Source organism: Oncorhynchus masou, chromosome 31, assembly GCF_036934945.1.
Source record: "Oncorhynchus masou masou isolate Uvic2021 chromosome 31, UVic_Omas_1.1, whole genome shotgun sequence".
Lineage (NCBI taxonomy): Eukaryota > Metazoa > Chordata > Actinopteri > Salmoniformes > Salmonidae > Oncorhynchus > Oncorhynchus masou.
In genome coordinates, this window is record NC_088242.1 from 65223540 (window position 1) to 65249945 (window position 26406).

The window sequence follows — 26406 nt, forward strand, 5'->3', positions numbered from 1 at the left end:
GTGTAAAGGCTGTGAATGACACAGCCCCCAGCTGCAGCTTCTTCGAGAGCTGTGTTAAACGTCTATAAATACTTGCTTGTCTAACTGGTGTTTATAGAGAGCCTAATGGTAGGGAGAGAGCATCGCTGGTCACTCACTCACTCACTCTCACACACACCAGTTACATGCATTGTGTGGCACAGTATTGTGCAAGACTGTGGTTGTATGTTTTCTTGTTCATTGCAGCCCCACAGTCACATTGGAATTTAATGGGTTTGTTTTGTAGCACAATAGAGTTGTGTGCCTATTGGGATGGTGGTTGTCAGAGGCAGTTTGAAATACTGCAGTGTCGCACTGGTCCAATCAAATGAAGATATGTGGATTATGATGGGGATATACTAACCTGTCATGCCCTTCAGACAGCTGTATGACCCGGCTAGGGTCAGGGGTCACAGCCAGGGCTGAAGTTCAGTGTCATGTCACATCCAACTGTTCTGGTAATCCTGTCATTTCTCATTGTGGTGAATGTAACCAACATAGCCACATAGTCCTACTGTATGTGGTAATGGCATTTCTAAAGCAATGAGGCCCTGCCATTTATTGATCACCTCACACTGGGCCAGAGGGCCATGGAGAGACACACACACACACACACACACACACACACACACACACACACACACACACTACCTGTAGCACCTAGCACATGGACAGGAAGCCACATATATATATATATATATATATATATATATATATTTCACACAACAAACAGACCGGGTAGTCTTGGTAGTTTAATGCGTCAGGGATGTTGTGCCACTAGCTATTTTGCAGTAAACAAAACTGTTTTTTTCCTTCTTCTCACTGCCAAAGCAGTCACATCCTCCCTAGCTACCTACTATCCAATGGACAATAGAAATTAGCCTACCTTTTTGCTTTTAGGAATCCCTTGCCTTTACTCAGTGAGACATGGTAGTAAAGTGTTTTTGACTGTTGTACTGAGGGGAATATCCTGGGTGAAACTGGAGCTGTGGCTGGCTGGCTGGCCTGGTCAGCCTGGGAGCGCAGGTGGTCTTATCCTGCTGTTGTTTCTGGTTAGGTGGAGTCCGTGGTCTTATTGGAGCACATCTATTGTTTAGATGCCACTGGGGAGAAGGTGACTGGGTGAACTGCTTGATTCAAAGCCAGTTACAAGGGCTTGTGTTCTGATCTAATGCAGAAACCAATTGCCTGATCAATTTTATTGTCGCCATGATTGAATGGGACTGCTTTCCCTGTCGGCAACAGCGGGTGTTATTTGTGTTGTTTTTCTCTTCTTTTCTGGCGAGCGGAGCTACGCCCTTTAGAAGGAATGACAGCTCCGTAAGTGGATACCATTTGGAAATAGATGGAGTGTTACAGCCCTGCCTCATCCATTGTGCCTGGCCTTTCATTTAGAACTAATCAATATTGACCGGGGAAAAACGCCTTTCTGACTATGAGGGGGTGAAGACATCCACGCTGTGCCTTAATGACGCTGTTAGAGACCGAGATGAAGAGAAAGATGGATATTGAGAGCGAATCGATGTGCGACCGGGGGGGGAACAGTGAAGGAACAGTAAGCATTCATTCCTGCCTCCATTAGAGTCCTTGGCGTTGTGTGTTTTGTCGGAACAGAGGTGAGGGGAAATGAAGTGAATTGAGTAGGCAGTGTGGACAGACACACAGTGGATGGAAAGGTCTGCCTATAGTCCCTCTGGTAGCAGTAACATATTATGTCAAGAGGTAATGATCTTTTGAAAATCCTCCTCCTGGTGGTTCTTTACATTCTTCCTATCATGTGTTCTCTCCCTCTCTAGTTGCTCTCTTCTTCTCCCTTCCTTCTTCCCCCAAATGCTCTTTCTTTCTCGTTCTTATGTGCTTTCTTCCCCTCTCTATTTCTCCACCTCTCCTCAGTCTTTTTGCGCATTCTGAGTCAAATTCAAATGCAGCTTGATAGTGACTATTATTATAAGTGTCTCTGCGTGTCCTCAGATGGAGGAGGGCAGTCGTGCCGTGCGTCTGGGGACTCTCATTGCCCTCATGGTGGAGGAAGGGGAGGACTGGAAGACAGTGGAGATCCCGCCACCTGTGGCAGCCACCCAAGCAACTCCTGCTCCGGCAGCCCCCACTGCACCCCCACCACATCCCCCCAGAGCAGCCTCCACAGGACCGTGAGTCTCACCTCTCTCCTCTTCTTCCTCTCTCCCACTTACATCACTCTACTGTCATGCTCTACTCTGCCATTTTAATCAACTAATCATTAAATTAATCAGTAAATCAATTGGTATTTGTGTAGTGCTTTTCACAAATACACAAACATTTGTCAAAAGTGCTTGATAACAACCTTGGCATGACCCTGTAAAGAGCAAATAGATGCTTCAGTGGTAAGGAAGAAACTCCCAAGGAAGGAAGAAACCTTGAGAGGAACTAGACTACAGCTGAAGCCCATCCTCTTTTGCCTGGCCAGATAAACATTCAGAGTACATACAATGAAATACAAATGGTATAGAGGGAAATAGTCCTATAATTCCTATAATAACTACAACCTAAAACTTTGTACCTGGGAATATTGAAGACTCATGTTAAAAGGAACCACCAGCTTTCATATGTTCTCATGTTCTGAGCAAGGAACTAAAATGGCACATATTACACTTTTACTTTCTTCTCCAACACTTTGTTTTTGCATTATTTAAATCAAATTGAACATGTTTCATTATTTACTTGAGGCTAAATTGATTTTATTGATGTATTATATTAAGTTACAACAATACTGAATGAACACTTATTTTAATTGTCATTATTACAAATATATATATTTTTTAAATCAGCCGATTAATCGGTATCGGCTTTTTTGGTCCTCCAATAATCGGTATCGATATCGGCGTTGAAAAATCATAATCGGTCGACCTCTAAAATGGACTCTGAAAGTCACTTGACTTCAATAAGTGTTTGCTAATTTGAGCAGTACCACTGTCATTATCCTCAGTCTAAATTGAAAAAGCTTAAGAGCAGTGTCATGTCAATGTTTTTAGGATTGAAGTGGGTGTTAAGGCCCAACGGCAGAGACATTAAATCGGTCCTTTAGAACAGTTTAATTGCTCCTCTATTAAAATGTCACAGGTCGAAGCATTTACGCTCATAGCTGCTTTTTTTTTAGCCTTTTTAGGTGAAAGTGAATCTAATCAAATAAAATTGTATTTGTCACATACTTCGTAAAACAACTAGTTCAAACAAACAGTGAAATGCTTACTTACGGTAGTGAATGGTAATGCAGGTGCATGTTCTGAACTGTCTAGAATGTACACAAGCTGAGTGCATTGACAGCTTAATGGGCTGAAGCCTGGTCTACATAAGCCGAAAAATAACACATTCTGAAAAAATATTTGTTTACATTTAATGTTGACTATTCATGTTCTCTGACCAATCAGGACATGCTTATGGTCAGATTAATTTTGTGTCTGTGTGTCTCTCTGTCCCTGTCTCTGTGTGTCCTGTCCTTTCCTCTCCCCCCAGGTTGCGGTTGAGCCCGGCAGCCAGACACATCCTGGACACACACGGTCTGGACCCCCAGCTGGCCACCCCCACCGGACACAGGGGCATCATCACCAAGGAGTGAGTTCACGCACGAGATGTGTTCAGCATGGTGAAGTGTAATGAATAGAGCGGACATGATTCCCCTCTTCTAATCTAGCTATAGACTGTCAAGTGTTTTGTGACTTTAGACTCAGAGTGTGGGTACTAGGTGGTTTATGTGTGTTATACACTACTGAGCATGTTAAAATAGTGCAAATCTCTCTGAGGAAGAAATGACAATCTAACTGACAAAAACTAGTGCGAGAGATGTTGTGAATGAAAGGGGAGAGAGGAGAGTACGGTGTAAAGTGACAGAAATTCACTGAGTGAAAAAGTTATCAAGTTGCCAGGTGCTTTAACCCTGGTATGCGGGTGTGCTCACACCAGAGGAAGCTGTGAAACTGTGAGCGCAAACAACACACACACACACACACACACACACACACAACTTTAATGGCCACCTGCTGTCACGCAAGGTTTGATGGAACGTTCTAGTTACCCAACTCGCACCCTGCTGGGGAATCTCATTAAGACACAGCTGTCTCCATGGCAACCCAGTCTCCAGGGCCGACTGGTGGCCATAGAAACACAGGCCATATGTTTTAGGAGACGTATCTGTCGATGTTGCTGTGTGTCTGTTTGTTATTCACACGAGTTTGTGCACGTGTATGTCTGTTAAAGAGCGAGTGTAAGGGGACGTAAGGAACCACACTCGACACGGGAAGATCACCTAAAGGCCTTCCCACACTGTACGTTGGATTCAGTCTTTTGCGATCATTATATGTCACATTGTGTGATGTTACCAAATTTAAATCTTAATATCAACATGGTCAGATTGTATGATTTGCTTCAGTTCTGTCGTCACATTCTGCGATTGTCTTGTGAGGCTTCGTCAGCCGATGTAGGGTATTTCAACTGCAGTGGTGTATTTGGTCTGTGCATGTTCCAGCAGCGCAAGCCTTCCTCTATACTATAGTAAAGGAAGTATGGAAGAACTGAAAGTATGCATCTTAGAAATAGTTTTCACCTGCTTTTCGTCATGTGGTGTACAAGGTTATATGTGGACACCTGCTCATCGAAAATCATGGGCATTAATATGGAGTTTGACCCCCCCCCCCCCTTGCTGCTATCACAGCCTTTCCTCTTCTGGGAATGCTTTCCACTTGATGTTGGCGCATTGCTGAGGGGACTTGCATTCGTGAGGTTGGGCGATTTAGACCTTGATCGCAGTCGGTGTTCCAATTCATCCCAAAGGTGTTAGATGGAATTGAGGTCAGGGCTCTGTGCAGGCCAGGCAAATTCTTCCACACTGAACTTGACAAACCATTTCTGTATGGACCTTGCTTTTTGTACAGGGGCATTGTCATTCTGAAACAGGAAAGGGCCTTCCCCAAACTGTTGCCACAGTTGGAAGCACAGAATCGTCTAGAATGCTGTAGTTCCAGTGAATGGAAATCTTAATGCTAAGGGGCCTTAACCATGCAAAACAGCCCCAGACCATTATTCCTCCTCCACCAAACTCTACAGTTGGCACTATGCTTTGGGGCAGGTATCGTTCTCCTGGCATCCGCCAAACCCAGATTTGTCTGTCGGACTGTCACATGTGGAAGCGTGATTCATCACAGAGGCAGGTTGGAACATGGTCGTTGTGGTAAAACAATGCACAGAAAGTGGTAGGCGATTTTTTTAAGGATTTTTCAAAATCCCATCAGGTAGCCTGATTTCAGATGTCATGTAAACACGATTATTAGGGAAGTCGTTCTTCTTCCAAAGCATGAACATGTTTAAATTGAACTATTATATTAATCTGACTATTCACAATAATAATTTGACCCTATTGTGTGCATGCTCAGTTCCGGCCGTGTTCCTGTTAGTCATTGGGATCTGCTCGTAACACCAGCCACACTACACAATAAAGGCTCCAGATTTCTGACACTGCCAGAACTTTGTTGGAGTCTACGATCGCACGAAGTGGTACTTAATCGGCAGACTTAGACCTGAACGAGGCAAGGCGTCTGGCAATTGTTTACTACCTGAAGATTTGCCCATGGCCATGAGGTGTACATTCTGTCTGGGATGACAAAATTGTGGCATAAGAAGGCTAAAATTGTACAGTCTGTGCGGACCTTACTGTAGACATTGCAGAAAAGTATGTACACTTCTTTGGTGAGGGTAGATTGCCAGCAATGTTTCCCCTATATGCATTTTACTGCAGCGCACTCAGATAGCATAAGAACGAGGCTTAAGCTACGTAAACATGTGTAGAATTGTAGGAAACTAGCTTTAAAACTAACATTTTCTCTCTGCCCTGGCGCACAATGAGTAGAATTGCAGAAAATGTGCTTTAAAACAGCAACATTTTGTCTCTTCCGGCCAAGAGAAGTGGCCTCCTGTGTGGGTCCACTATAGAACAACAACACAGACAACAAAACAACAAAACATATAGCCCATTGATGAGACCATAGTGGTAACGCAAATCCACAGGAAGGGTTCATTTAGTAGTGGAAGGGGATGAGGATGTTGGGTTTTTCTATCACTAGTTATTCAATGCTTGATTTATCATGCCAATATCCCTCATACACAATGGCGCATGGAAGTTGAAAAAAAATTGAGGCCACTCCCACTTTAGTGTAGCCAACTGCTCATCTATTTTCTGGTGCATCAGTGAGTTTCCTAACTAATGTAAACGCATGTTACGTGGTGCGGTGATATGACAGCTCTGACACCAAAACAAACTAACTCCACTGTCTCTCAAATCATTAGTCTTTATCTCTCTCTCTCTTCCTCTATTCATTGGCTGTTGATGTTGAAAAGGAGGCCCTGTGTTTCTGGAGAACATTGTGTACTGTTAACTCTACAGAGGAGTGAATTGGGGGATATGGGGGATTCAACACAGTGTCAAATAACAATGGCAGGCATGTGGCTGTCCTCTTTCCTTCTCTGTCTCTAAGGCCTACAGCTACAGCATGTACAGAGAACACACATGACTGGCTAGCTACAGATAGATAATGCACCACTACCTATCTCTACCATGCTTCACTTCACCTCAATGGCTTAGAAAACACTTTCTCATTTGCTGGATGTGTTCCAACAAAATATATGGTTAATTGAATGGATTTATACAATTATCATGCATGCCTTGTAAGGATCTGACGGCGAGTGGGTAATCTGTCTCAACCATCAGTCAACGTATAATCATTGGATAACAAAATAGACGAGCTACGATCACGAATATCCTACCAACGGGACATTAAAAAACTGTAATATCTCATGTTTCACCAAGTCGTGGCTAAACAAAGACACAGATAACATACAGCTGGCGGGGTTCACGCTGCATCGGCAAGACAGAACAGCTGCCTCCGGTAAGACAAGGGCTGGTGGTCTGTGTATGTTTATAAACAATAGCTGGTGCACAAAATCTAATATTAAGGAAGTCTCAAGGTTTTGCTCGCCTGAGGTAGAGTACACTATTTACCAAGAGTTTATATTTTTCATAGCAGTCTATTTACCAAGACCGCACTCAATGAGCTGTAAGCCATAAGCAAACAGGAAAACGCTCATCCAGAGGCAGAGCTCCTAGTGGCCGGGGACTTTAATGCAGGGAAACTTAAATCCACTTTACCTCATTTCTACCAGCATGTTAAATGCTGTACTCCCTCCTGTACTCTCTGTTCACCCATGATTGCATGGCCAGGCACGATTCCAACACCATCATTAAGTTTACAAAGAAACACAGACAGGAGGAAGGGGAGTGAAAAAAGATGGCTAATTAAAATCATACTTTATTTTTATAATATCTGTAGTAATGCCTATTTCCCAAAGTCTGTGATTAGATAATTGGGCATTTACCCTCTGTCAGGACATGTCTTATATAAGCTTCCAGTAATTGAACAAAGTTACAGGAATCTTCAGTAATTTTGGTAATGAACTTAATCAATGGCAATCTATCGTAGCTCTGGTAATTTATACTTAAATAACTTCTAATACATTAAGACTATATATTAATATATTTTATCTGTGTCCATGAGTTTCTAGTAGAGGGGAAAAGGGATACCTACTCAGTTGCACAATTTAATGCAATCAACCAAAATGTGTCTTCCGCAATTAACCCAAAACGTCTGAATAAGAGCAGGGCTGCCTTAATTGAACATCGCCTGGGGAGCAGTTGTTGTTGGGAGATAACTGCCTTGCTCAGACCATATGGTTCAAGAGGAAAATGGTATAATAATGAAAAAAATAATCTAATCAAACAATGGCATTATTTTCAATTAACTCTGCAACTCTTCCAGCTATTGACTTTTTTTCACAACTGCCACCAGTTTGGCGACAAAACATTTTCAACAAATGCATATTGACATAGCAAAATAAATATGTTCGTAAAAAAAAAAAAGATTTTTAATGCTGAAACCCTCATTAAACACCAATGGTATGCATTTATTAAGTTGGTTTATATTTAGGATGTTTTACAGCTTTGTCCTTAAATATATTTTAAAATTATCGTATACCATTCTTTCATGTGTTGTACATGTGATAAGGCCATGCAGAGGGCCAGAGATTATTAGTCTCCTGTGAGAATCTGAAAGTACCCAAAAGGGCCACTAGAATTCTGGTGATAAATGTCATAAAATTCTTAAGTTTCCAGTGATAAACCCTCCTTTGGCAACCCTAATAAGAATGAAGTGGGCTTTGGCTTAAAATAAACTAACATTTACATTAAGTCTGCCTCAGAGAGACGTGTGTCTAAGCCAGCCATATTGTCTCCATACGAAGGGCTATTATCGTCAAGTACATCCCCTGTTGTTAACATCAATACCATTTTAAAGGCACTTCCACCATTTCAGTGTGCTGCATGTTTGTCTGCCGGAGGAGAGAGGAATGGAGTAGAGTTTTTTTTTTTTTTGTACTTCGGGCTGATTGTGTTTTTATGGGAAGGGTTGTTTCAGAAATGTAACATTTGTCAAGGAAGTCTGTGGTCGTGACTTATTTCAAGGTACACTGTACGTTTATTTTTGGTGGACGTTAGGGTTATGCAAAACATGTCCGCAGCATTAATTTTCTAGATTTCTTATCGCCCTCTGACAAGCGATCTGAAAAGCCTGCCTCAGTTTGACCCAGTGACTTTAGATATTATCCTTATCATCATTACTGATAATAGTAGAATTACAGTATCATTATATCGTATCATTACTTTATAAGGCAGTGGTTCCCAACCTTTATTGGTTACTGTACCACCAAGTATATTTTTCTCTGCCCAGATTATCATTGGAAGTAACCCATCTGCATTTTACCAGTAGGCCTATGGGCTCATGAGTTTTCTCAAGTACCCCGTGTGGATAGGCCATGTACCTCCAGGGGTCCTTCTACCTCTGGTTGGGTAACACTGGTTTACGGTATACCTTCACAGTATTCTTTAATAGCTAGAAACTGCAAGAGATCAGGACAAAAATCGAACCCAGCTGCACCAGGTTTCTGGACTTGTATTTTATGTTGAGAGACTCAGATCTTTCCCTCTGTGGCAATATAAGGCTTTTCTCCACTGGAGTGAAGGGGTTTTCATGACCATCATTCCCTCTGTCGTGTCCCAGATGGCAGTGTAGAGTCTGGGTTTCACTCAGACAGTCAGGGGGAGGTGTGTGTGTCTGTTTTATCTGTGGTGTTTGTGTCTGTGTCTGTGGTGTGTATGCATCTTTAATATTCCAGTCACCTCTTCACAGGCTTTGAGGCTCTTTGGCCTTGTCTGTCAGTGGGTGTAAATGACCTGTGTGAAAAGCAGATGTCTTGTGTGAGGAAGGATCAGCCAGCCAGGGAGCCAGCTAGCAGCACATGCAGTAGCCTATTCGTGAGTGATGTCATCGCCACACACTGGGGGCTCTGGGCTGACGATGTATGAGCTAAATTGATGTGCTCTTCATCGTATAGAAAGGACACTCTTCATGTTGCATTGGGATTCATGGATAATGTGTAACACACTCCATCATACAAAGAAATAGGATGAATTTTGTACATGGTATATATATATATATATATATATATATATATATATATATATATATATATATATATATATATATATATATTATGTGTGTATATATATATATATATATATGTGTGTGTATATATTATGTGTGTATATATATATATATATATTATGTGTGTGTGTATATATGTGTGTGTATATATGTGTATATGTATGTATATATGTATATATGTATATATGTATGTATATATGTATATATATGTATGTATATATGTATATATAAGTATATATAAGTATGTATATGTATGTATATGTATATATATGTATATATATATATATATATATATATATATATATATGTATGTATGTATATTATGTGTATGTATGTGTGTGTGTGTATATATATATATATATATATATATATTATGTGTGTGTGTGTATATATATATATATATATATATATTGTGTGTGTGTGTGTATATATATATATATATATATATTGTGGTGTTGTAATGAGAAGCTCTACATGCAGCCCCCCATCCCTTTTGAAAGAAACTGACAGGGAGGTAATGACATCGTCAATGTTTAATCTAAATCTCACATCCTCCTCTTGTTCACTGGCTGGGCTCTCTTTGTTCTCTTAGCAGGAGTAGGAGCAGTCATGCAAATTCAGATGCACATGTACAGTTGAAGTCGGATGTTGACATACACCTTAGCCAAATACATTTAAACTCAGTTTTTCACAATTCCTGACATTTAATCCAAGTAAAAAATTCCCTGTTTTAGGTCAGTTAGGATCACCACTCTTATTTTAAGAATGTGAAATGTCAGAATAATAGTGTAGTCAGTGATTTATTTCAGCTTTTATTTCTTTTATCACATTCCCAGTGGGTTAGAAGTGTATATACACTCAATTAGTATTTGGTAACTTTGCTTTTAAAATGTTTAACTTGGGTCAAAAGTTTTGGTTAGCCTTCCACAAGCTTCCCACAATAAGTTGGATGAATTTTGGCCCATTCCTCCTGAGAGAGCTGGTGTAACTGAGTCAGGTTTGTAAGCCTCCTTGCTCGCGCACACTTTTTCAGTTCTGCCCTCAAATGTTCTATATGATTGAGGTCAGGGCTTTGTGATGGCCACTCCGATACCTTTACTTTGTTGCCATTTTGCCACAACTTTGGAAGTATGCTTGGGGTCATTGTCCATTTGGAAGACCCAATTGTAAACAAGCTTTAACTTCCTGACTGATGTCTTAAGATGTTACTTCAATATTTCCAGATAATTTTCCTTTCCTCATGATGCCATCTATTTTGTGAAGTGCACCATTCCCTCCTGCAGCAAAGCACCCCCACAACATGATGCTGCCACCTCCGTGTTTCACGGTTGGGATGCTGTTCTTCAGCTTGCAAGCCTCCCCCTTTTTCCTCCTCACATAACGTTTGTCATTATTGCCAAACAGTTCTATTTTTGTTTCATCAGACCATAGGACATTTCTCCAAAAGTACGATCTTTGTCCCCATGTGCAGTTGCAAACCGGTCTGGCTTTTTTATGGCGGTTTTGGAGCGTCGGCTTCTTCCTTTCTGAGCGGCCTTTCAGGTTGTCGACATAGGACTCGTTTTACTGTGGATATAGATACTTTTATGCATGTTTCCTCCAGCATCTTCACAAGGTCCATTGCTGTTCTGGGATTGATTTGCACTTTTTGTACCGAAGTAAGTTAATCTCTAGGAGACAGAATGCGTCTCTTTCCTGAGCGGTATGACAGCTGCATGGTCCCATGGTCTTTATACCTGCGTACTATTGTTTGTATAGATGAACGTGGTACCTTTAGGCGTTTGGAAATTGCTCCCAAGGATGAACCAGACTTGTGGAGGTCTTTGCTGATTTTATTTAGATTTTCCCATGATGTCGAGCAAAGAGGCACTGAGTTTGAAGGTAGGACTTGAAATACATCCAAAGGTACACCTCCAATTGACTCAAATTATGCTTCTAAAGCCATGACATCATTTTCTGGCATTTTTCATGCTCTTTAAAGGCACAGTGAACTTCTGACCCCCTGGAATTGTGATACAGTGAATTATAATTGAAATAATCTATCTGTAAACGATTGTTGGAAAAATGACTTGTCATGCACTAAGTAGATGTCCTAACCGACTTGCCAAAACTATAGTTTGTTAACAAGACATTTGTGGAGTGGTTGAAAAATGAGTTTTAATGACTCCAACCTGTGTATGTAAACTTCAGACTTCAACTGTATCAGCAGAATGGGTAGGAAAAATGGAGTAGCAGGTAGTGATTGGGCCACCCATGCAAAGTGGCTCAGGTCTTTCAGAGGGCATGTAGCTTCCTGTCGCTAAACTAACCTGGAGGAACCTGCCTCTACTGCCTGCATGCCTGCCTACCTACACTGCTCTTCAATTATATATGTGTGTGTGCCTGCAAATTGGTTTGTGTGGGTGGGGAATTCCAACCTGCCAAGGACCCCAAAAACAACAACCAAGAACAATGAGAGAAAGGAAGTGAGGGATTGCGAGAGAGACATCATGGAAATGGAAGACGAGAGTCAGGGACCCAGCCGTGTCCCTGTTGTATTGACGAGGGTAGCAGGAGTAGCTGGTTCAGACAAAGATGTGGGGTAGGAAGGCCTCAGTGCACTGTTGAGGAACCAGGGTGCTGGAGCAGATACCCAAAAAGGTAATACCAGTCGCCTTAAATTATTTTAACTCAATGTACTAACACTTACTGTAGATTGCAGCTGCCAATAATGTAAGCCGTGAGAAAAGTGTCTTCAGTGTGAAGCGGAAGCAACGTACAACAATGTTTCATGACTAACGACAAAGCCATGCAGGTGTTAATATTTATACCGAAAGAACATGTCTGATCCTTATATCTGCCTGTGCTCTGGGCTGGAGAAAGGGCAAGGCTGTTACCTGAAAGCACTTTACTGCTCTGTTCTGTTTGATAAGCAGAGAATTCAGCCCTCATCAAAGATGGCTGCCACCTTTGAACTGCCGATCCAGGTGCCTGCCTGACAAACCACATTAATTACGCTTCAGGGACACTTGATGAAACTAATGATAATCAGTCAGGTTTTTTTGTTTTCCTAGGCAGTTATCATATAGATAATGATTTGTAGAGCGATGTTTAGTTGATGTGATTTATTGCTCATAGTAGTTTTGTTGGCCTTTTAGTTCCCTGCATCTCCTGACTTGTTCAGCCTGCCCAGTGTGCCCATGCGATATGCATGCTCTGTTTGTCCGATGAGAGAGTGAATGCATCTGACACCTGATCCTGGCTTCCATTGTGGCGAGGTATTTGTTTGTGAATGGTGAGCGCTTCTCTTCTCACATCACCGTCCCTGTGCTAGCCCTGGAATGATTTAATAAGAGTTAGCTCTCTCTCTCTTGCTCTCTCGCTCGCTTGATCACTGTCTTTCTCCCCTTGTCCTCTTTCTATACCTGGCCCTCCACTTTTTGTTCTCTCACACTCTCTGTCTCTCTGCCTGTGACATTACACACGAAATGAGCAATGGGGTCATTTTCAGACAGTCTCCTCCAGCCTTGGGTCACACAGTGGAAAGTGTGGTGGAAGTCGTAGTGCTTGACCTGACTACACCAAGCCCTCTCCTGGATGGGGCAAACTTCTCCAGCTAGATAGACATTCTATTCCTGTCTGCCTGCCTGGGAATTTCCATTGAAAAGCTTTCAGCTAAACAAACGCTCTCCTCTGAAGATGGTGAGAGGATTCATTTGCTTGCATAAATGTTTATGCGAGTAGTGAGTACTAGGCCAGCCTCTACCTAACCTGGGTTTTGAAAGCATGTTGCTTATCCCTGGGAAATATTTACATTCCCCAGGTGTTGGTGCCATTTTTTTTCTCAAATGTTTATTTTTGATCATATTGGGCAACGTTGGAGTAGGGGATGTGTCGACTCCGGTTGAGACGATGAGTGCTTTTCCTCTCCGAACCAAGCAGGGTCAATATTAATAGGCCCATTCACTGACAGAAGGCCAGAAATTGGATGTTTGCGCTTGGATCGAAAGTACATTATGTATGCTTTCCTCAGGCTTTCAATAACATGACGATAAATGGCTTCCTAGTGCCTCGCTACCTACCTACACACTGGTGTTCCCGTATCTGCTGCAATACTCCGTACAGGTGTGTGTAAAAGCAGTTTTTATTTGCATTATTAGTTTGTTTGCCCATATTCATGTTGGGACGGTCAAGGAGTCAGAGGCCCAGTGTTAAGTATTTTCATACGGTTTCAAAGCCCTGGTCTCAGATCCACCCTCCCTGAGTCATACTGTAGGCATAGTGTACATTTGCTTGGTCTTGTTGAAATCGTAGGCTACTTGTTTGTATTGATCTGTGTAATAGTGGTGGGGATTGTCCTTTTTTACATCCTGCTTTTTGCTTAATCTATTCTCAACCACCTTGTGCCATTATTTTCCTCTACAGAGATGCCCTTAATCTCCTGAAGAAGTTCCCTGATTCCAAGACAACTCCAGTTACAGCAGCCCCAGTGGCAGCAGCCCCCAGTCCAGTCGGCACCCCAGCAGCTGCCCCACTTCCCCCAGGCAGCAGGCCCATGTACCCCCCTCAATCCATACCTGGCAAGCCTGGAGCTCCGGTGAGTACACACACACACACTCTATCAGTAAACACATTAAAATGTCCAAATCGAGATCAACACCAAGTGCTCAAGGGGCTTGAAGCATTTTCAGAAAGTATATGGCTTAATGACTTATGCACCTCAACACAGTGGATTATATCATAAGGAAAGCAAGTCGTGGTTAGGGAAGTATAATTTTAAGGCTCTTCAAGGCTCACTGGTGTGTGAAGAGATGGAGGGAGGCAGGGACCACCTCGACGTTGGTATGAGTCACTATGGCTGCCACCTACCCTCCCCCACTTTCTATACAGACTCACACTCTCGTTCTCTCTCTACCTCACCTTCTCTCAGTGCTGTTATTCACTAAAGGTGATGGGCACAACACACAATTTATCAAGATCTATAAATAGTGGAGTTGAGGGCACGTTTTCACGGATTTAATTTTCTCATGACTTCACATGAATAATTTGCCTGTAAGTGTTGGAGCTTTCGTTCTAGCCTTATGTAACATCTTATAACATTATAAAGGGGAGGAACAGCATTTTCCAGTAGATAATTCCCTCATTCAGAAAGCCAAGTTTATGCTAATATATACTACTACTATCAGTAGTTGAATGGTGTGACTTTCATGTCCTTCATTTCCTCCTGTTTGTTCCTGTTGTGCAGATCGGTGATTGGACACAGTTAGCTTGATTTCCAGCAGGGTTTGGAAGAACTTCTGAGAAAGTATTGAAACAACACTGCTCCAAAGCGTATGAAAAGCGTCTAAGCAGACATTAGCAGTATCTTAATAGTCTCTGGAGGCCCCCATGCTATGGAACAGATCCCGATCGTTGTTTGCACACAGCCCCTATGCTCCCATGCAAAATGAGCATGACGACATATCATCTTACTCCCTCTCCCGCACAGATTGAGCCATCAAACAGACAGAGGCCTGGGGTTGTGCAGGGGGTAACCAGACTTTATCATCTGGTCAGTGGAAACCCTGGAGAGAGCTGAGGACGTGGGTCTTGACTTGACAGTTAATGCAGTTTTTGTATTATGATCATGGAATTCCGAGCACATCATGTGTGTACACTTACATTTCAATGTGTCCAGATTCCCTTTGTCTGCGCTATATTCAAATGCCTAAATGCATTCTATAAACGGTAAAATAGACTAAATGTGATAACACAACAAAAACTTGGTGGTAGTGGCTATCTTCTGTAGCTAACTAGCAAGCTAGCAAGCAAAGCTAAAGTGATTGCAAATGAGCTACCATAACTAAATATTAGCTAGCTGGCTAGCATTTATAAGGTCAGCAAGCATTTCCTCACATGCTAGGAATGTATTTCCTCCAAAGTTATAATGAAAAGTTGCCTCTCGCTCCCATAACACATGTTTTTTGGAGACTTGTAGGTGGAGTGCTGATGACTTTGCCCACTGTATTTACTTTTGGTAGCCTGATTGTGTCCAGACTGAGGAGAAATTAGCACACAGTGTATCGCTGACCACCTCCTGATGTGGTCAGCCAGATCTGAACACAATGTGACTTTTGTCTTTTCAATGTGATCTTCGTATTCTCACAGCAAAGTTGCACGTAAGTGTAGACACAGCCACTTTCTCTCTCTGAAAACACCCCTGCTGATCAGTGACTACTGGGACTCCAAATGAGACCTCAGTATCACCTCTGTTTCCCCTGACAGACGACTGGTGGGGAGGCATGTAAGGCTCCTGGGTCTCTTGAGGAGTTACGGTAATTGTGTCAGGGCGCCGAGCATCGTTCTGCGGAACAAAAGGCCACCTCCAGTGACAACACTTTATCCTATTTCTTAGTAGTGAGGTGATTTGTTTGCTGTATTCTGATATGAGGGAATAGCATTCTGTGGTATGATGACACACACACTACTCTGGCTTTTCAGTCTGTAACGACCAAAAAAAACAGCACCTTGACTTTCTCTTACGTTTTATATGATCACAGTCATTGCTGTTTTTTGATGTGTTTTGTACTTTTTATTTGATAGCTTTTTTCTTTTATTTTAGCTTGACTTGATGCCCTTGTAAAGAGTATTGTGTTTATTGGACAACTCTATACTATGGGTTGAATAGAAGGCTCCTCCTGTCCTGAGATAGAGCCCAGACCCTGGTCAAGCTTTAGAGCCAGGCCTGTCCAAACACTCCAAACAGCAGCCTCGTAAAGACGACCCAGACTGGTTGGGGTAGTCTGCTTTCCATCCCTGCCTCTTTTTCACTGTAATGGGGATTTAAAGAGAACCTGTTGAGTTTTGACTGTTGAATACTAATTGTAGCATTACTGCAGAAGTGTTTACAGCAATTAAGATCTACACAAGAGGTTACTATTCTTTATATATTTGTGTGTGTGTGTGTGTGTTAGGCATGGTGGATTTAGTTGTAATGGCAAAAATGTCATATCTTGTTTGCCATAATGGAGTTTATTGGGTTTGAACTACCTAGTATAGTGTCTAGCATGTCAAGTGCTAATTGTATTTTCAAGACGATTACGTCGCCTGGTCACAATAAATGACCCAATATACCACCTTAAGAGTTGGTCCTATTTTTAGTTGAACAAAATCGATCCCAATCAATCTTTTGTAACGAGCTTGCCAACAGCATTGCCATGGGTTCTGTAGCCTCATCAAAGCCTCTAACTTTAGGTGAAAGGGAATACGTCTGCAATGGCGTTATTGATGGGAGCAGAGTCATAAAGTCGTCCAGAAATATAAATCTGCACAGTGACTGACCGTTCTCTGTTCTGTCCTCTCTTTCTTCCTGTCCTGTTTCAGGGCACCTACACAGAGGTCCCGGCCTCTAATGTGCGGCGTGTTATCGCCCAGAGGCTGACGCAGTCCAAGACCTCCATCCCTCACGCCTACGCCACCATCGACTGTGACCTGGGCGCTGTCATGCAGCTCCGCAAGGAGATGGCCAAAGGTGAGGCCACATCACATCAGAACATAACAGGTCACAACACATCACATCAGAACTAGAGGTCGACTGATTATGATTTTAATGCCAATACCGATTTATTGGAGGACCAAAAAAGCCGATACCGATTTAATCGGCAGATTTTTTAAAATTATTTTTTTATTTGTAATTGTGACAATTACAACAATACTGAATGAACACTTATTTTAACTTAATATAATACATCAATAAAAATCGATTTAGCCTCAAATAAATAATGAAACATGTTCAATTTGGTTTAAATAATGCAAAAACAAAGTGTTGGAGAAGAAAGTTAAAGTGCAATATGTGCCATGTAAAAAAAAAAAGCTCAAGTTTAAGTTCCTTGCTCAGAACATGAGAACATATGAACATATGGTGGTTCCTTTTTAATGAGACTTCAATATTCCAAGGCAAGAGGTTTTAGGTTGTAGTTAATATAGTATTTATCTGACTATTTCTCTCTCTACCATTTGTATTCTATATTCCTTTGACTATTGGATGTTCTTATAGGCACTTTAGTATTGCCAGTGTAACAGTATAGCTTCCGTCCCTCTCCTCGCTCCTCCCTGGGCTTGAACCAGGAGCACATCGACAACAGCCACACTCGAAGCAGCATTACCCATGCAGAGCAAGAGCAAGTCTCAGAGCTAGTGACGTTTGAAACGCTGTTAGCGCGCACCCCGCTAACTAGCTAGCCATTTCACTTCGGTGACACCAGCCTAATCTTGGTAGTTGATAGGCTTGAAGTCATAAACAGCGCAATGCTTGAAGCACAACGAAGAGCTGCTGGCAAAACGCACGAAAGTGCTGTTTGAATGAATGCTTATGAGTCTGCTGCTGCCTACCATCACTCATTCAGACTGCTAAATAAAATATCAAATCATAGACTTTAAATTTTAATAATAACACAAAGAAATACGAGCCTTTGGTCATTAATATGGTCGAATTCAGAAACTATAATTTAGAACACAAAACATTTATTATTATCGTGTATACCCTGACTCTGCATGCAATGAACGCAAGAGAAGTGACACAATTTCACCTGGTTAATATTGCCTGCTAACCTGGATTTCTTTTAGCCAAATATGCAGGTTTAAAAATATATACTTCTGTGTATGGATTTTAAGAAAGGCATTGATGTTTATGGTTAGGTACACGTTGGAGCAACGACGGTCCTTTTTCCGCGAATGCGCACTGTATCGCTTGTATGCAACGCAGGAAACGCTAGATAAACTAGTAATATCATCAACCATGTGTAGTTAACTAGTGATTATGATGAATTTTTATTATAAGATACGTTTAATGCGAGCTAGCAACTTACCTTGGCTTCTTACTGCATTCGTGTAACAAGTAGGCTCCTCGTGGAGTGCAATGAGAGGCAGGTGGTTAGAGCGTTGGACTAGTTAACTGTAAGGTTGCAAGATTGAATCACGAGTTACAAGTTAAAAATCTGTCGTTCTGCCCCTGAACAAGGCAGTTAACCCACGGTTCCTAGGCCGTCATTGAAAATAAGAACGTGCTCTTAACTGACTTGCCTAGTTAAATAAAGATATATAAAAAAATATATATATTTTTAACCGATTTCAAATTGTTATGAGAACTTAAAATCGGCCCTAATTAATCAGCCATTCCGATTTAATCGGTCGACCTCTAATCAGAACACAACATAACAGGGAACAACACATCAGAACACAACATAACATGCACAGCACAACACAAAGCTGGTCAAGATGAAGGCTGTTTGTGTTCAAGTAAATAGTAGCGCAACATCACACAACCCAGCTGAACACTGAGGGATATAGGTAGCCTAGCCTCCTTATCGCTAAACATTGCATCATTATTGCTAAGCAGGGAGCTGAGTGACATGAGCCTTCAACGGTTTCTCACCTTATCAGTACTGCCACATGTGATCGTGTTCCCTGCACTCAGCCCCTCCACAGCTTCATTATGGCACCCCTCATGTCTCTTTTGTAACTGTTCTTATACTTCTGAGTATAACAATGTTCAAAGTTTCACCCAGAATTCAACACCTTCGTATGTATTTGGACAGTGAAGCTGCATTTGTTTTATTCGGCTCTATACTCCAGCATTTTAGATTTGAGAGATGTTTCATATTAGACGACAGTACAGAATGACAGCTTTTGTTTGAGGGTGTTTTCATACCAATCTGTTATACCATTTAGAAAGAAACGTGTGTTGAATTATGATGAGTGAGAAGGTCACAGAGGCACAGATACCATACCCCCCCCCCCCCCCCAAAAAAAAAAAAACTCCCGGTATGGTATTAATGAGTGGGAAGCATGTTTTTTGTAGGCATCTCAATCATCATTATTCACGATTCATTCATGATTTTTCTTATTATTGGCATTATCAGGATTAATTTAGAAGTGCTCAGAAACATCTTATCTACTCACTTAGAAAGAAAATTACTCCAGTCATCATTCACCATTCAGTTACTATTGTGCAGAACATAACCCAAAGCAAACAGCAAATGCATCCGAGTTTGTAGTCACAAGCTTGATGTAGTCTTTGCGTGCAAGGAATATGAGACCAAATACTACACTTTTGACTACTTTAAAACCCCCCAATGTCCACGCCCCTGTGGAAATGTAATTAGCATAATAAAGAAATCTGCTTAAAAAAAACAACAATTTAATTGGATGCCGCCGATGTCGCACTTCCGCATCTGCGGTGAAAGGTGACAGCTAGAACGGTGTTTGTCAGACCATGAGACAAATGTCTAAAAACATTTGTCATTATGGGGTGTTGTGTGTAGATTGATTAGGAAAAAACGATTTAATCCATTTTAGAATATGGCTGTAATGTAACAAAATGTGAATGGGTCTAAATACTTCCGAATGCACTGTATGTACTGTGTACCCTGCATGGCATTGTCATGTCATTTACACAAAGTCCCATGGGGGGGGGTATTCGGTGGTCATTTCCTTTTTAAATTAGGGTAAGATGCATATATTGTTGGGTGTCTTCATTTGAAGTGTTCCACAGGCAAAGGAGAGACTTTTATTTGCAGGACACTCTGAACTCAAACATCTCCAGTCAGCCAGGATAATCATGTATTCCGGGTTCAAAGCATGTCACATTGATGTGCCCTGTGATTATATCACCGCAGCAGGGAAAAGGTGTCTGCTGAACGCCTAAGGGAGTGATGGGGGAGAGATGGAGAGAAGAAAAGGAGGAGGGTGAAGGAAAGGGGGAGGGGGAGGGGGAGAGAGAGAAACTGAAGGGATATGGAGAGAGGGGAGAGCTGGTGTTTCTTTAGTGATATGATATGAAGTGATTATGCAGGGCTGGCAGTGCCTAACCCATTCAGTCCTGCAGGGGATTCCTTGCATGTTCTCCTTTCACTCCCTCACCTCTTCTCTCATCCCATTTCTCTCCACCAATCAAATTAGCCAAGGCATTGTGCACAACATATGTTCCATGTTTCTTCTGCTTCATGGCTTCTCAGTTAAGGGAGGTACAGGTAGACTACTCTACAAGAAGAGAGAACATTGTTTACACGTGTCATATCTACCACCCAATGGTGTTTTTTATTTTTTATACTTGGACCCGAGCCCGTCCAGAAACTCCATACTGTTTTGGTGGGGTGGCACCACGGCCCAGAGTTGTTCCTTCTCATTTTACATGGTCAGGAAATACTCCTGGTTCAGCTCATTATTCCTTTTAAGAGATGAGAGATTAATGCAATGCAACGCTGCCTTATTAAATCTAAACCTGACAGTTAAGCCCAACTTTATTTATATGCTCTTCAAGATGACTGTGACAATACATGTAATACATTTCCATTTCCAAGGAATGAAATAATGATTCCTATAATTTTATAAACGCGGAGTGAGTGGCCATTCCAGGCTTATTAGCTTCAGTGTTGTGTGTGTTGAGGTACTCTCTATCCTCTGTCCGTACGGTTGTTTTCCCTTGTTCTCTTTGTTCAGGAGCACAGCGAATTTCACAGTTAGATCATTAGTGATACTGCTAACAGCATTCATAACAGTCTGCCACTAATGGGCACTCTTAAACAGCCCAGCACTAACGCCAGGCCCTGCCCACTCCACCCCGGGTACTATATTGAGGACAGGAGAGACAGTGAGGTATATAGGTGAAAGGGAAAGCGAGACAGAGGAAACCTGGAGGACAGAGAATGAGACAGATGGTAAAGGCAGGACAGAAGTTCAGGGATGTATAAAACATTTGCCTGTTGTTGCTAGAACATTATAATGGTTCCCAGAATGTTTAAATAAGTTGTGGGAACAGTCTAGTGCAAACATTGTGGGGACATCACAATAGATATGTTCGAAAAAACACAAGCTGTCCAGTTGTGCGGATTATTATACAATGTTTATTTTAGGGTGCAAAATTAATTAATTTGATGCTACAAGAATGTTCCCAGAACGCATTTTTTATGTTGACACTAAAGCTGTCAAATTGTGCTGACATTCAGATAATGTATGTATTAGGGTGCACAAAACATTCCTTTGATGTTGCAAGAATTTTGACATAACAGCCTTTGAGTTTTGTAAAGGTTCCCAGAACATTTAATGTGTTTGTGGGAACAGTGTGGATACAGTGCCTTGCGAAAGTATTCGGCCCCCTTGAACTTTGCGACCTTTTGCCACATTTCAGGCTTCAAACATAAAGATATTAAACTGTATTTTTTTGAAGAATCAACAACAAGTGGGACACAATCATGAAGTGGAACGACATTTATTGGATATTTCAAACTTTTTTAACAAATCAAAAACTGAAAAATTGGGCGTGCAAAATTATTCAGCCCCCTTAAGTTAATACTTTGTAGCGCCACCTTTTGCTGCGATTACAGCTGTAAGTCGCTTGGGGTATGTCTCTATCAGTTTTGCACATCGAGAGACTGAAATGTTTTCCCATTCCTCCATTCCTCCAAAACAGCTCGAGCTCAGTGAGGTTGGATGGAGAGCATTTGTGAACAGCAGTTTTCAGTTCTTTCCACAGATTCTCGATTGTCCTACCTGACAGGTCGCTCCTACCAGGTGGCGTGGCGAGAATCTGTCTCCTCGCCACGCGCTCTCACCACTGGTGTCCCCCAGGGCTCTGTTCTAGGCCCTCTCCTATTCTCGCTATACACCAAGTCACTTGGCTCTGTCATAACCTCACATGGTCTCTCCTATCATTGCTATGCAGACGACACACAATTAATCTTCTCCTTTCCCCCTTCTGATGACCAGGTGGCGAATCGCATCTCTGCATGTCTGGCAGACATATCAGTGTGGATGACGGATCACCACCTCAAGCTGAACCTCGGCAAGACGGAGCTGCTCTTCCTCCCGGGGAAGGACTGCCGTTCCATGATCTCGCCATCACGGTTGACAACTCCATTGTGTCCTCCTCCCAGAGCGCTAAGAACCTTGGCGTGATCCTGGACAACACCCTGTCGTTCTCAACCAACATCATGGCGGTGGCCCGTTCCTGTAGGTTCATGCTCTACAACATCCGCAGAGTCGACCCTGCCTCACACAGGAAGCGGCGCAGGTCCTAATCCAGGCACTTGTCATCTCCCGTCTGCATTACTGCAACTCGCTGTTGGCTGGGCTCCCTGCCTGTGCCATTAAACCTCTACAACTCATCCAGAACGCCGCAGCCCGTCTGGTGTTCAACCTTCCCAAGTTCTCTCATCACCCCGCTCCTCCGCTCTCTCCACTGGCTTCCAGTTGAAGCTCGCATCCACTACAAGACCATGGTGCTTGCCTACGGAGCTGTGAGGGGAACGGCACCGCAGTACCTCCAGGCTCTGATCAGGCCCTACACCCAAACAAGGGCACTGCGTTCATCCACCTCTGGCCTGCTCGCCTCCCTACCACTGAGGAAGTACAGTTCCCGCTGAGCCCAGTCAAAACTGTTCGCTGCTCTGGCCCCCAATGGTGGAACAAACTCCCTCACGACGCCAGGACAGCGGAGTCAATCACCACCTTCCGGAGACACCTGAAACCCCACCTCTTCAAGGAATACCTAGGATAGGATAAGTAATCCTTCTCACCCCCCTTAAATGATTTAGATGCACTATTGTAAAGTGGCTGTTCCACTGGATGTCAGAAGGTGAATTCACCAATTTGTAAGTCGCTCTGGATAAGAGCATCTGCTAAATGACTTAAATGTAAATGTAAATGATTGGATTCAGGTCTGGACTTTGACTTGGCCATTCTAACACCTGGATATATTTATTTTTGAACCATTCCATTGTAGATTTTGCTTTATGTTTTGGATCATTGTCTTGTTGGAAGACAAATCTCCGTCCCAGTCTCAGGTCTTTTGCAGACTCCATCAGGTTTTCTTCCAGAATGGTCCTGTATTTGGCTCCATCCATCTTCCCATCAATTTTAACCATCTTCCCTGTCCCTGCTGAAGAAAAGCAGGCCCAAACCATGATGCTGCCACCACCATGTTTGACAGTGGGTATGGTGTGTTCAGGGTGATGAGCTGTGTTGCTTTTACGCCAAACATAACGTTTTGCATTGTTGCCAAAATGTTCAATTTTGGTTTCATCTGACCAGAGCACCTTCTTTCACATGTTTGGTGTGTCTCCCAGGTGGCTTGTGGCAAACTTTAAACGACACTTTTTATGGATATCTTTAAGAAATGGCTTTTTTCTTGCCACTCTTCCATAAAGTCCAGATTTGTGCAATATACGACTGATTGTTGTCCTATGGACAGAGTCTCCCACCTCAGCTGTAGATCTCTGCAGTTCATCCAGAGTGATCATGGGCCTCTTGGCTGCATCTCTGATCAGTCTTCTCCTTGTATGAGCTGAAAGTTTAGAGGGACGGCCAGGTCTTGGTAGATTTGCAGTGGTCTGATACTCCTTCCATTTCAATATTATCGCTTGCACAGTGCTCCTTGGGATGTTTAAAGCTTGGGAAATCTTTTTGTATCCAAGTCCGGATTTAAACTTCTTCACAACAGTATCTCGGACCTGCCTGGTGTGTTCCTTGTTCTTCATGATGCTCTCTGCGCTTTTAACGGACCTCTGAGACTATCACAGTGCAGGTGCATTTATACAGAGACTTGATTACACACAGGTGGATTGTATTTCTCATCATTAGTCATTTAGGTCAACATTGGATCATTCAAAGATCCTCACTGAACTTCTGGAGAGTTTGCTGCACTGAAAGTAAAGGGGCTGAATAATTTTGCACGCCCAATTTTTCAGTTTTTGATTTGTTAAAAAAGTTTGAAATATTCAATAAATGTCATTCCACTTCATCATTGTGTCCCACTTGTTGTTGATTCTTCACAAAAAAATACAGTTTTATATCTTTATGTTTGAAGCCTGAAATGTGGCAAAAGGTTGCAAAGTTCAAGGGGGCCGAATACTTTCGCCAGGCACTGTACATCACAAGAGAGGTTCCCAGAACACAAAATATGCTCAATTGTGATAACATTGAAGTTAGGTAGCACAGGACATCCCTTTAATGTTGCAAGAATGTTGACAGAGCACTTGGTCTAAGTTCTTTATTAAAGGTTCCCAGAACATTGAATTAAGTTATAGCAGTTGTCTGGGATGTTGCAAGAATATTCTTGTGATATTCACATAGGTTAGAACATTCCCACAATGTTCCATTATTTCCCAAAAAACAGTGTTTTTATGACGTTCATAACATATTTGTTTTAGGTTTAACATATTTCATTCTGGGAACCTTTTAAAGAACAGACAATGTGTTCTAGGAATGTTCTTGTTACATCAGGGGAATGTCTTTTCACCCTAAAATAAACATTGTAGAATAAATTGCTCATCTGGACAGTTTTTGTTTTTTGGGAACATATATTTTGGGACGTCCCCACAATGTTCTCACCAGACTGTTCCCACAGCCTAATCATACATTCTTGGAACCTTTTTAAAGGGCGGTTTAATCTTGTTCTAGGAACGTTCAACATCTGGAAAATGTTTTATAATGTACAAACACTCTATAATCATCATCACGACCGGACATTTTGTGTTATGAGAATATTTGCCGCGACCTTACGAATGTTCTGGTAACTTTAGCTGAACCAATTTTTTGTTTGCTGGGAGGCCTCTATTTGTCCTAAACACACATGATTAATAAGTCTGATTCTTCACATCATCCTATAGCTTGCATACCAGATGTCACCTGCCATGGTCTTTGGAGCAGTTGGTATTTGGATAATTAACTTACCTGACTCGCAGCTCTTGAATTATAGATCTGGAGTGTTTGACAACTGTTGTCTTTTTTTTCTCTTTTCTTTTTCAGCGGAAATCAAAGTGTCCGTCAATGATTTTATCATCAAGGCCGCTGCTGCTACGCTTAGAGTAAGTACCACGACTGTTTCAGTCATTCTGTCAATGTTAATTTCCATATAAATGTTTTTGATATATCAACAGTGCCCATAGAAAGTGCACAGCCCTTTGCAAAATGTGTGTTGCTTCACACCCTGGAATTTATTTGGTTTTAGTTTACTGAGCAACAAAGCCACGTCACTTTCACCATTGCAGATCCCCTGAAGCCATTCCTCCCCATCTGTCCCTAGTTCAGACATCCCCCTTTATATTTATCGACTGACTGGTGGTAGGCTAAGGCAGGCACAGAGCTTACTATTGTCTGGATGATGGGCAGACTTATAAATAGACACCAATGCCCAGTTAATTCTAGCATGTCTTTCGGCCAGTTGATGGGAATTCTGAGAGGTGAATACTCCTTTTTGGAAAGTTTTTCTAAATTAATTTAGTACATTTTTCATGGCAAGGAAAGAGAGAGAAGGAAAACATTTCTGTATTAGGGAAAATGTCTAGATTTTGCATTTCCTGCGCTCTGTCTGAAGACTGGGCATGTAATCAGCAAACAAAATCTGTAGGATTCAGCTGGGTGCCTTAGCTAGTACAATTTGTGGAGAGGGTAAGCTTTGATTTTCATAATGTGCATTTTGAATATGAATATAGCTCCTTTGTGTGACTGACTGTATCCATGGAGACAGGGACAGAGGTGAATAAAAGATGAGAACGTGGCTCACCACTTTGTTAGGACCTGCGGCCGTGCCTTTTGTCTGAGCGGTGAATCTACTATCACACTGGCCCATTCACCTTTCACCCTGGCCCATCCCTACTGCTGTGGAAACATCTTATTGTATCTTATCAATCGTGGTGATAGGACAGGGTATAGTTTCAAGTTTTATTGTCACATGCAAAGGATATGGCAGGTGTAGAACAGTACAGTGAAATGCTTAACCTATCATTTATCTGCATGTCCAGCCCTTATACGCAGAGTGTACAAAACATTGAGAAAACATTCCACACTCAAT

General features: G+C 42.0%; 1 protein-coding gene across 1 annotated transcript in view; it reads left to right on the top strand.

The window, feature by feature from the left end:
• pdhx (pyruvate dehydrogenase complex component X) overlaps positions 1–26406 on the top strand; it is a 69547-nt gene that overhangs the window by 32744 nt on the left and 10397 nt on the right. The window contains exons 4-8 of the mRNA XM_064951674.1: positions 1990–2168; positions 3511–3609; positions 14004–14175; positions 16941–17088; positions 25362–25420. Coding sequence (XP_064807746.1) covers positions 1990–2168; positions 3511–3609; positions 14004–14175; positions 16941–17088; positions 25362–25420 — 657 coding nt within the window. The remainder of the gene's footprint in view (positions 1–1989; positions 2169–3510; positions 3610–14003; positions 14176–16940; positions 17089–25361; positions 25421–26406) is intronic.